Source organism: Lutzomyia longipalpis, chromosome 3 (assembly GCF_024334085.1).
Source record: "Lutzomyia longipalpis isolate SR_M1_2022 chromosome 3, ASM2433408v1".
Classification (NCBI taxonomy): Eukaryota; Metazoa; Arthropoda; class Insecta; order Diptera; family Psychodidae; genus Lutzomyia; species Lutzomyia longipalpis.
In genome coordinates, this window is record NC_074709.1 from 3560716 (window position 1) to 3573056 (window position 12341).

The following is a 12341-nucleotide window of genomic DNA, read 5'->3' on the forward strand; positions in this document are numbered from 1 at the left end:
CTGCCACATGGTATGCTTTTTTTCCCCAACTCCCCCAACCCTGAAAATTGGTGATCTTCCACGTTTTGAACATCATGCAGGAGCAAAAACTAAATCTCTGCCAGACTTTGCTTAGTGCGCTTAGTCAGTCGCTGAAAATAATTTTCAGGCTGAGTCAGTTTGTAAAATTCTTGCTAAAAACATTATGCTTCGATAATTAATTGTGTTTTATTTGTTTACGGATATAAATGAATATATTTAATTTTTTTTAAAAACTTGTGGTTGATTTTGTCAACAAATCTTTTCGATTTAAACTGTTTTCTTTAAAATTGTTAATTATTCTTTAACAGAAAAACTAAAAATTTTAAGTTCTAGAAATCTTTAAGAAGAGCATTTGAAGATTTCTGGAAAAATATTTTTTCTTTTGTTACGATTTTAGATTTAAAATTGATCTGTTCGATTTTGATAAATCTTTCCAACGATCTTTTGGTAAAAGTGCGCCATTTTGTTTTTATTGTAAGGATGCAACAAACTTAACGTTTATTTGCTTAAATCCTTAATTTAATCTAGTTATTTTTTTACTATAAAACTTACTGAAATATAATAGTTCTTTAGCTCTAGTTGATCATTTCGATCAGTCAGTAGAATTCAAAAAGTCTTCAGCGCAGACCTCTGAAAAAAAACTTCAGGTTACGATCGCACAAAAAAAAAGAAAAGACCAAACACAAGCATCCCACTTTAAGTGAGGACTTAATTCTTCAAAAGCCTCAAATCCATGGCACGAGATGTTAATTGATAGCACAAAGAAGGATCTCCAAAAGACAAGAAAATGATCGAGTCGAAGATCATACTTAATGGAATTAATGGCTGCGCGCTCATTTTGAGATGAAAGCCCAAATCAGCTGTAAAGTGTTTTTCTTAAGGCATGTGTGTGTCTCATCCATTAAGAGATGTTGTTCTTCCGGGAAGGAAGCCCCAAAGAGAGGTACCTATGTTAAATCTGTAAATTTTTGTTTATCCAGGAAATCACTCTCAACTCACGTGCCAGACTTGCAGGTATTTTCATCCGATATAATGTGACTAAAAGAAGTAAGAAAAAAAAAATAAAAAAAAATAAACGCCATAGCACAGGAAGTTAATTCGGAAATTCGTGTGAAGTGCTAATGTGTGATCACTCCTCGATCACAACTTGTGCGATCATCGCAAAAAATAAACACCTCACCGGGGGAGAAGAAGACATTAAAATAAGATTGAATTGTCTCATACCAACGGGGAGTAGCACGTGGTATTAATTTCAATATAATCTCGTCGAGAGAATGTCTCACTTGGCACGCAGTCCCCACATAGTGTAATCTTAATGACTCCACGAGACATGCGAGAACTTTTTGAGCGAAGGTCAAATTTTTGTTGAAAAATTTGCCAAAGTGCCTTCATTGCTTTTGCATAGGCGTAATCAGTTAAAAATTCACCAAAAAGTAAGAAGAATTCCTTTTCACTCAATCAATATTTATTTTTCATCATGATCTTTTGCAATCAATTTTTAGAGAGACGACCTTCAGGCTATATTGTGGTGTGTAGAGAGGGTTCTCTGATCTTTCGCGTCTTCCTTCATGTTTTTTAATAAGAAAAAAAAATGTTTAGTTTAGAGGAAAATAAAGTTTTTTTTTAATTTAAATTTAAAATTGCATCTCTGCTAGATCATCACAAGATCAGTGATAGATCGCTCACGATCACTCACGATCGCATGGCAATCAGTAAAGGGCGATGTGTATTGATTGTAAAAAAGGGGAAAACCAACTCATGAATCTCTTGGATGATCGTGTTTTGATTACAACGCCACGACGATACTCGTTTGAGCCATTATGCAAATGTCTTCTCGATGAATTACGAAATGCCGTGTAGAAGACGCACCACGAATTTGCAATTTTTTTTTCTTTCGTCTTGTAATCGGTCTCCACACCACAAATCTCTCCGCCACACCGTGAGGTCCGGATTGGCGATCTTGGGGCCATTTCTGCCGTGTGACGTCAATCGACCAGCCGGCGTCCGCAAAAATGCTTAAGCGTGTTGCCTCCAAAATGACAACAGAGATCAATTTAATTAATTGCCCCAGCGATGTCGTCTCTCGCCAAAAATTCCTCAAATACAAAAAAAAAATCATATGGATGGACCACTTTGCTTCTACGCGGTGATCTTTAAAATTTCACTGATAAAATGCTCCATTACTTTCAATTTTTTTCCAAGCATCAGTGGTAAACATCGCTCTAGCATTTGCATAAGCCGATCAACATTTGATTATTATGCAGCAGCAGCAAAAAAAGAAGAAGCTTCTGTTTACAAACACTTTAATGTCCTTCATGGGGTATTTTGGAAGCATTCTTATAACTAATTTAGTGTGATTATATAAAATGTGATGCTCGCTGGGAATTTATTGTTATGTTGTGGATGTTTTGTCAATCGTTTTTGGGGTTTTTTTCCATCACAAAATATATATTTTGCTCCAGCTAGTTTATATTGGAGATTTATATTGTTGACAATAGAGGAAAATCACTCTAGATATGGTGAGACCAGGATAGACGCTTGTGGGCGGTTGTGATGATCTTGCAAAGATCATAGAGGGAAGGAATTCCTTGTTGATTTATTTGTATCAGCAGGGGAGATAATCTTGTTATTTATACAGTGCTGGTTAGAAATAAAATGCCACAGAGATTTTTTTCATCTAGAATAGGTAACTTCTGTCTTGATTAATTAATTTCAATTCTTATTTCATTTTTTTTTTATTCTTAGAAGTTACATATTCTAAAGAAATTGGAGAAAATTAATTTCTTTTGCAGATTTTTCGATTTTTCCAAAGCTTTTTAAGAAGCTTGGCACTTCAGATAAGAATTAATAAATTGACATTTTAAGATTTATTTAATCTTGAATTTATAGCTCAATTTTCGTCTGATTAGAACTCAATTTAAATCTTTTTTATTTTAAATTTATTTTAATAAGGAAAATGATCAAGTTTCCTGATTTTGCAGTCTTTCAATCATTTTTATCTATTTTATCAAATCCTCTTTTCTGAATTTTTAATCAATATATCTCAACTTCAACCTATTACCTTTTCCGTGGACACAGTGTGAAGTATTTATGACCCCTTGAGTGTATCTTTTTCAAATGATCATCGATGCGAAAGATAGCAAAAAAAAAACCTAGAACTGCGAAAGGATTAAAGCAACATAGTTTTTTCTTTCAACATATTAAATTTCTGCTGTGATCACTGAAGCATCCATGATCCGGTTCGTCTTCCATTCGTTCGTTTAAATCTTTTGATTGAACGATCATTAAAGCATACGATCGCTCTGTAAAAAAAAAATACAAATAATTTCTACATGGAAACAAGTATGAAATAATTATACATTTTGCAATGTCAGAAGATTCTTTTCTTGCAATAAAAGGAACATCTTGGATTGTACAATGACGTGGGTCGATGTCACCAAGTGCTTGGGGCGAGATATAAAATGATTTATGAGTTTATCTTACAACACGACATAAAATAAACTCCTTCGTCACATTACTCACGATGTCACGGGCTGGAGAGAGAACATGGAGAGAAATTTTTCACCACTATGCAATAAAATATTTACATTTTTATGGAATGTAAGGAGAGGAGAAATTCTTTAACAGATAGAACTCCTGGTTCTTAACATCTTTTTTTTTAACATAAATGAAAAACCTCTCCCTAGAGCTTGATCTTTGGGTGAAGGCGAGAGATGGAAAATATGCGCGAAGATCGTAGCATCATCTCCAACGATCAGTGAATTCCAATGCTTCTGGCGTCAAATTGTCGGTTGTGACGTCGGACCGACCACAATGTCGTATATAATGCTGATCGTGCTCGGATCTTGAGTCATTTTGCTTGGAGAAGTCGATGTGAGAAGATCGAAGCCGTGTTTACTGTGAAACACAAAGCACAAAACAAAGTGTTTTTTATTCTCTCTCAAGAAAACTAAAGAAGTTTAGACTGATTGAATATATTGCAAGTGATCACAAGGGATCGCAAGTGATTAAAGAAAAAGTGAAGAAAGCAAAGAATTTGTGTGATCTTCAAGAGTGATCGTTCAAAGTGATTTCAAGTTAAACATTTTTCAATTTGAATAAAAAGAAATTATAAAAGTGAAGGAACAAAATGGCAAATATGCTGGTGTATACGCTGACCATTGCAACAGTGATTGCTGCATGTTCCGGCTCTGCAATTCCAATGTGGGAATACCTGAGTCGTGGTGAGAAGGTAAGAGATCGTTTGAAATGAAATGAAAAAGAAAAATGATCATACAGTGCATGATCATGACCAAAAAAACCTCCACCCTCGCCTTGCATAAACTGGTGCGTGATCTTCAGCACGATGATCACAAATTGCGCGATCGTGAGGCGCAAGGTCAATGCTACGATCAATAAATATAAATCCCATACCGTGCTATTTATAGCATTTATCGCCTGCAACACCTCTGCGGAGTCACTAATTGCCATTACTGTTGCGTCAAAGGCACTCTCTCGTGCGAAAGATTATTCACTGACAAATATTTGCTTTTGTGAAATATATTTTGCATGATACACCCATTTGGCATCTTAAATACCGCCTCGAGCCATACTGCCGACATTTCACATTTTGTCTCCGTACACGCCTTTTCAGAATAAATTCTCCCTTTTCTCCCCCGAAAACACAAAAAAAGCAAATTTTTACCTCCTTCCAACTTTCTCTGTAACCGTCTCGAGCCATTGATCATGCGAGAAATGTCGGTAATGGTGAAAAAAGAGTTGTTCTGAAAAATGTTCAAGTTCAATGCTGAGGACTTTTGTGTCTCTCGCACACATGAGATCAGCAAGTGTATCAAAAAAGGCTACTAAGGCGGGTTTTTTTCTTCCACTGACAACAATGCTTCTCATGAAAAATCATTGCGTTCTTCAAACGATCTTCAAGTGATCTTCAGGCAGGTTATCTCCACAACGCGATCTCTTGCCTATTTTGCTATGCGCAATTTACAATCCACTCATCGGTATCCGGCCCCCCTTTGGGAATGATTGCAAACCTCAATGCGATATGGCACTCATGAAAGCAAAATTGGTGAAATTTCCATTGTGGACGTGCCATCGTCACCTCTTGTCACACTTTCTTGCAATCACACCCACCGCGCACGATCTCTCTTTCGCGCGTGATTGATTTCTTATGTAAATTGTGCCTAATTGCACGATGGCATACATTTTTCTTCTTCTTCAACGACAATTGTGATCTTCTGTGCTCAAAAATGTTCTTTTTGTTGTGGAATTTCTGATGACTAATTTGTGGTACTTTTCCTTGCAGATGTCTCACCTGTACTCAATGTTCGCCAAACAAGTGTCGAGCTATTGCAAAACAAATCGGGATTTAGTTTCGAAGCCACTATGCAAAAGGGAACTCCTAACTCATGGTTTGGAGATGCTACAGAAAATGCCAGAGAGCCATTTGGATTCGATGGATCCCTATCAAAGAGGAGCCAATGATATAAGTGAGTTTTTTCTTTGAATTATTTTTAATCTTTTTTGCAGTTGATTTGAAAATGTTCTTAGGAACATTTTATTTTAAAATTAGAATTTATTCTGAAACAATATTCAAAAGAAAATGAATAATCTCGAAGGCAAAGCATATTTTTCTTTGGAAAATGAAAAAATCGAAAAATTTTTCAAGCTTGGTTTAAAATTCAAATATTATTTTCTTTATGGGTTTTAAAGTTCTCAAGAATATTTAAGAGATTATTTTTTTATTGAAAAAAAAATGATAATTAGCAAGAAAACGAATAAAAATTTCCCAGTTCATGAAATTGTTCTAATTTTCATAGTTCTATGGAGGTAAATTTATTTTCTTTATTAAAGTTTCTGCTATGAATTGAAGTTCTCAGGAAAAGCTGATAAGAGATACAAAATCTAGATCTTCCTTTATTTTTTATTCAAAAATAAAACATTTATCTTCTTTTTTTTCTGTAGACTTCTATCTTACAAAGTATTTCCTATTTTTTGTAATTTTCTTAAAGATATATCTAATTTATTGATGTTCAATTTGAACAATTACACGGAATTTTTCTTAGAATCTTCCCACAAAAGTAGATCACACGCGATCACACGTGAGAATAATCCAGAGAAATTATAAACATTTTACACGTTCTAAAAATAGAAAATAAAAATGTTTTTCTTCTGCTCAACTCATAAAATGATCTTTTGGGAGAAAATTCCATGACTCTTTTGAACTTTTTTCTTTAGTCAAAGAAACATTGAACTTGGGGCAAGTTGCTTAAACTTTTTTAATCACTATTAAGTGAGGAAACACTCAATGTGACTTCCTGTGGTTTTAATCTCTTGCGGAAAAAAAAGAGAGAAATAGCCACACATTAAAGATTCAGAAAACATGTCAAGAGCCCTTCCTTCCTCCTCAGTATCAATGAGCGGAAGGCATGAAAAAGTCAGTGTGGAGAGAGATTGTAAATAAATCTTCAGATGTTGTGTGAGAAAAACATCTCCACACACGCAGAGGTCAACGCTGATGGTCACGAGAATCACTTCTAGAACATCCCAATGTGTGGGTGTGCGTGGCTATTTTCCCACAGCATCCCAGGAAGGAGATCAGGAAATGACCTCGGCGCGATCGCGTGTAAAATTTATGCTTTGTTTTCGAGAAACCCCCCAATCAATCAACTGTAATTGATCACTTTTAGCACCTTGGCTCATCATTCGGATGCTTATTGTGTGTGTTTTTTTTTTAAATTATTTTTAGTCTGGGACTCCATGATGGAGGGTCATCCATCGAAGCCACAGAAGAAAGAAGTGACCACAAAGAGCCCCATAATGCTACCACAGCATGGTGAATATGAGAGGAATCCCCTTTTCGATGGTCCTGCTCCTGTGCAGAAGAAACCAACAACACATCAAGATTACGCCATGGGAATGGATTCTGATGCTGCCTATCAAAACTACCAGCTTCCTGATGCATCATCTGATGTGTTCTACTCCGACCCGACAAACTACCTTGCCCAGGAAGCCCCAACAAATATCAGACCCCAGTACGTCAGTCCATCGGGCATTGCTGAGTCTACGAATTACTTAACAGGGCCAATGGTGGTGCGTGTTATGCCCGATGGTAGTCCAGTGTCTGAAGATCGCAACCGCAACCTCCCAAAGGATGATGATCGCGATGAAATGACCATTGGTCGTGCTCGATTGCCGACAATTGATCAAATTGCCCGAGCATTCAGTACAACACAGAATCGCATTGATGATCGTGCTGAGTCAGCAGCCACACAGCCTACAGCACGCTATCGTCAGTACCCAACGTACAGGACAATTAGGCGAAGTGGTGGCGTTGTGACATTCTACTAAACGTCGAGTCCTTTCCTGAAAAGATCGTGTGCATCTTGCCAAATCATCATTAGCTTTTAGGATCACATTAATTATCCCAACATTTTATGCGCGAGTTAATTTAACTTATACCTCATCAAATTTTCCCTTCTATTGTCCTTATTTTATTTAGGATAAAGGAGGGGTGTGTGCTATAGCTTCTTTGGTTTGATTTAAATCTTCGTTAACATTATGATATAATCCTTTGATTTCGATTGGATTTTGAGGTTCTAATCCAGACCTGTTGTCCAATACAACTTCAAATACCCGATGAAGATGGCATAAAATCTCCGAAACGTCAAGTATGAATTTGTATTGAAAATGTGCGTATCTCGGGTTAGAAGTTTTTAAAATCACAGAAAAACCATAATTTGTGAAAGGATTATTATTTAAAAAAATGTGAACAGATTTAATCAAAAGCAGAAGTCTTGTCTGAGTCAAAATGTCAAAATTTATTTAAAGCTGCTTGAAATTTAGTAAATTCAAAAATTCCAATTAAAAGAAGTTGAATGACTTAAAAATTAAAACAATTTTGAGAATATTGGAATCATACCCTTTGGCGTTAATTACTTAAAACATAAAAATATGTTTTCTTTAAAAAAAAAATAAGCGCAATGAATTTGAATTTTGACATTTATCCATTTTTATTTAAATTCTCATCCCTCCGTAGATGTTTTAAGTTATTATGCAAAAAAATGATGAAGCGATGTATCTTTTGTGATTTTTGTTAAATCGAAAAAAGGTACGATAGAGTATTCCACATTGTCTGGAAGAAATGATATATTATAGTTTGTATTGTAAGTCTCATAAAAATAGTATATGTATTCTCAGAAATACTTTTTTTGTTTGGCTAAAAGTGAAGATAAAAAAAAAGAGCGAAGAATGTGATTTTCCCAACGTAGAAATTAAGAATCATACAGATTTTTTGTACTTGTGTGAGAAGAAAATAAAAAAGCATAATTAATACATAAATTACTTTTTGTCTTTTAATATTTTATTTGCGATAAGATACGGAAAATATAATTGTTTTTTTTCCATTGGAAATTAAGTAGATAGATACAGAAAATACAAAAGAAAATTACAAAGTTCCTTTTTAGAGTGATTGATCACCTGCGGAGATCATTCGTGGAGATCGTTTGTCGCGCTGTTTTTGGATGGATTTTGATTTATTGGCAATCTATTTTGCACCTTTATTTCTTGTTTCTTTTTCCTTTGCCGGATCTTAAAGATCATTAATCCTATAGATCGTATATTGAAACACATATACTTAGCTGTTCTCAACATAAAGATCCTTTGAAAGATTAAAATTCTTTTAATAAATTAAATGTTCTTGTAGATTGTAGTTTTTGTTCTATCGTTGATAAGATTTTCTGCATTTGTGAATATTTTTAACGGTTACAAACTTCAAAAAATTAATTTTGTCTATTTTCAGGCTGCATAAAAATATTAAACTGAAAATCTTAATATAAAAGTTACAATATTTCATTTATTTCCTTCTTGTTTTGGGAAATAAATGGAAAGTTTTGTAATGGAATTTTTTTATTTATCTTTAAGTTTCTTTTCTGTGTGTGGAGGATTTTGCTTGAATTTCGTGTGATTTGTACCGGTGTGTGGGTATTACAAATATGTATTAACACATCCAGGACGGCTTGACGCACATCGGCGTCCACTGACAGTTCTCAATTCTGTACGCTGTAACAATTTGCCACTGTTTTTGCGTTTGACATTAACCCGGTAGGAAAACTTCTCCAACATTTTTTCAGCCAATTTTGATTGCTGACTCGTTAGGTGTTCATATATGATTAATAAATTTATTATTTATTAAATTTCTGAAATGATTTAGAATCAGCATTTAAAAGATTTCAAATTAGTTGTGACAAGAAAATGGAATTATCTAGAATATTCTATCAATCTTGATATTTACAATAGAACAATAGAACATTCTGGATATTATTATCCTATGAAGGAAAAATATGAAAAATATCATGTCAGGGGAAATAAAATTTTCAAAACCTAAAAAAAAAACAAGAAATAGCAGATTATTTAGAATATTCTAGATAAAAAAGTCAACCTGCTTGTTGACGGTATCATTTATTTTTATTTAATATAAATTGATATAAAAGCTAGAAAATTCTCAAAATGGTTCAGAACGGATGGCGAAGCATCTTTTTTGACATATCTAGCATATTTTCTCGCTTCAACATAAGCAATTTTTTTTCTCGTGTCCGAAAAAAAGTGAGAATTATAAAATTATAGAAAACCTTCCGGAAGTTTGCTTTTATGCTATTGATTAAGTTCTAGCTGAAAATTTACATTTAAATTTAATTTTAAGTGTTTTGTAGCGAAAAATCTTCATCGCTTAAAACTTTAGGTGAGTTAGGTTATATATTTTGCGAAAAGAAAATTTTCCTCTTACATAACCTCAATTTAATTTTTGTGATAAAAAATATGCTACATAATGTTTAATAGCAAAAAGGAAACTCGTCTGAGAGATTTTCACTGAAATTATCCCATAAATCTGACTTTTTCCCACGTAAATATAAAAGTGCGGTTATGTTGGAATGAGAAAAAAATGCCAAATAATGGCTCAGAACAGACGGCCGTGACTATTGGTTGACGTCTTCGCGATGCAACATTTTGGATGTGACTTTTTTGCGCAGACATAACCTCAAAGCAACTTTTTTGTGTGCAAAAAAGTGAGAAATACGGGAAAAAATGCGTTGCAGTGCCCCCGGGGGGCTTCCTGTATGCTGTTAATGCATTTTCCAGGCGGAAATTTGCACAATTCTGTTTTTTGTCACAAAAATCTTTCGATGCAACTTTTTTTGGCACTTGGATGCGACTTTTTCGATGTAACTTTTTTGGATGTGACTTTTTTGATGCAACTTTTTTGGGTGTGATTTTTTTGATGCAACTTTTTTTGACACTTGGATGCGACTTTTTCGATGTAACTTTTTTGGATGTGACTTTTTGGGTGTGACTTTTTTTGTTCAAAAAAAAGTGAAAAAAGTTTCCTCGAAAAAGTCACACCCAAAAAAGTTGCATCAAAAAAGTCACACCCAAAAAGTCACATCCAAAAAAGTCACATCCAAAAAGTCGCATCCAAGTGTCAAAAAAAGTTGCATCAAAAAAATCACACCCAAAAAAGTTGCATCAAAAAAGTCACATCCAAAAAAGTTACATCGAAAAAGTCGCATCCAAGTGCCAAAAAAAGTTGCATCGAAAGATTTTTGTGACAAAAAACAGAATTGTGCAAATTTCCGCCTGGAAAATGCATTAACAGCATACAGGAAGCCCCCCGGGGGCACTGCAACGCATTTTTTCCCGTATTTCTCACTTTTTTGCACACAAAAAAGTTGCTTTGAGGTTATGTCTGCGCAAAAAAGTCACATCCAAAATGTTGCATCGCGAAGACGTCAACCAATAGTCACGGCCGTCTGTTCTGAGCCAATATGTCCAAAAAATTCTCTTCGCCAATATCATACCATTTAAACTATTCCTCTGACTGTTCTGTGAGCTTGAATTTGATGTTCAACATACAACAGTTAGTGAAATCTTAAAGAAAGATTTTTGAAATTTAAATTGTATTTTAATTTGAATATTATTCTTTTTTTATTGTTTTGTTTTCGATTATTTTATATTAAAAGAATATTTGTCTTTCACTTAAGTGAGTATTCTCTCAAATAAATATTTTCTGATAACGTGCGAAGAACATAAGCACACTATGGTCCCACCGGGTAACATTTCTGGACGCCAGTGACTAATTGTTACATGTCGCGTAAAAAACCTTTGGGAAGTATTTTACCCGTCGTCAGTGTGTTAATGATGTTTCCACAGGGAGCTTATTAAGAAAAAATAATTAATAGCTAATAATATTATAAAAGTTGGTGCATCTCTCAAATCAGTTAGAAGAGATTAAATTAAATTCATTTTTTTTCAAATATAGTGAAGTAGAGAAAAAATTATTAATCAGTCTTTTTTTGTCTAAAAAAATATAGAGATTCTATAGTACCAGATAGTATATTATGATTATACGTTATTATATAGATTACTTTGTAAGAAGGAAAAAGATATATTATTCTACACATTCATTGAACAGTTTTTTTTCATTTATGAGCATGCAACAAATTTTAAAATACAGTGATGGACAAAAGTTCTTCAATTACAAAAGTTTTATGAATAAAATTTCTAAGCTCCGCTACAAGAGAGAACAAATTATTTCTTTGTTTGTTGTATTTTAATTTTTTCAGCATTGATAAATTAATAGAAAATAAACTTTTTTGATACATAATTTTATTGAAATAATTTTTGTCCAGCACTGTCTTTTGAAAAACACATTTTACGTAATTTTCTCACAAACTTTAGCACTATCAACAATTGTTTTTTTTTATTTATCTACTTGAGTTATTAACTTTGAATATATATCTTTGATTTTGTTCTCTAAACTCTTTGCTTTTTATTACTATCGCTGAATTTGAAAACATAAAACTTAACAATTCTTTGCTTTTTGGTACTTTTTTTATATTAATGATCCCAATTTTTTCCTTTCTGACTCATAAAAATATTTTACTTTCTTTTAATATTTTCGAAAATATTTTTTTATCTCTACTTTATATCTCTTTGCCATTTCCAGGTACTCGTACAAGCAAAAACACGATCTTTTCCTTATTTAGAATCGAGTTTCTTCGGTTTCTTCTATCTTTCCTTCTTGGTTTTTTTTTTTACAAAAAAAGAAATTTGTAAAGAAAGTCACAAATATAGTTTTTTTTCTTCTTCTTACTTTGAGAAATAGTTTTCATTTTCATTTAAAAATAGAATTAGATATGGATTTTGATATTTCCCTATTTAGTTTTCTCTTAAATTCTGCAGCTCTTTCACATTTAATTTTATAGCTTTTTTTTCTTTTAAATCATCCTACTGATTAATTGGTTTTAATTTATTACTTCCTTTTGTTT

The 12341-nt window shown here is 33.4% G+C and overlaps 1 protein-coding gene across 1 annotated transcript; it reads left to right on the forward strand.

Annotated features, from left to right (window-relative positions):
- The first annotated feature begins 650 nt into the window (after nt 1–650).
- LOC129794211 (rhythmically expressed gene 5 protein) lies at nt 651–8358 on the forward strand. Its single transcript, XM_055834882.1, has 3 exons — nt 651–4252; nt 5324–5507; nt 6767–8358. Exons 1-3 carry the CDS (start codon nt 4151–4153, stop codon nt 7366–7368), a joined length of 888 nt encoding a protein of 295 aa, XP_055690857.1. The 5' UTR covers nt 651–4150; the 3' UTR covers nt 7369–8358.
- Nucleotides 8359–12341: the final 3983 nt, after the last annotated feature.

What these genes read in the sequence shown, in the direction of transcription:
- LOC129794211 (XM_055834882.1), top strand. Translation starts at nt 4,151, where the DNA reads ATGGCAAATATGCTGGTGTATACGCTGACCATTGCAACAGTGATTGCT. An exon ending in ACCTGAGTCGTGGTGAGAAG is followed by an intron (nt 4,253 to 5,323) that starts GTAAGAGATCGT and finishes TTTTCCTTGCAG; the next exon opens with ATGTCTCACCTGTACTCAAT. An exon ending in AAGAGGAGCCAATGATATAA is followed by an intron (nt 5,508 to 6,766) that starts GTGAGTTTTTTC and finishes AATTATTTTTAG; the next exon opens with TCTGGGACTCCATGATGGAG.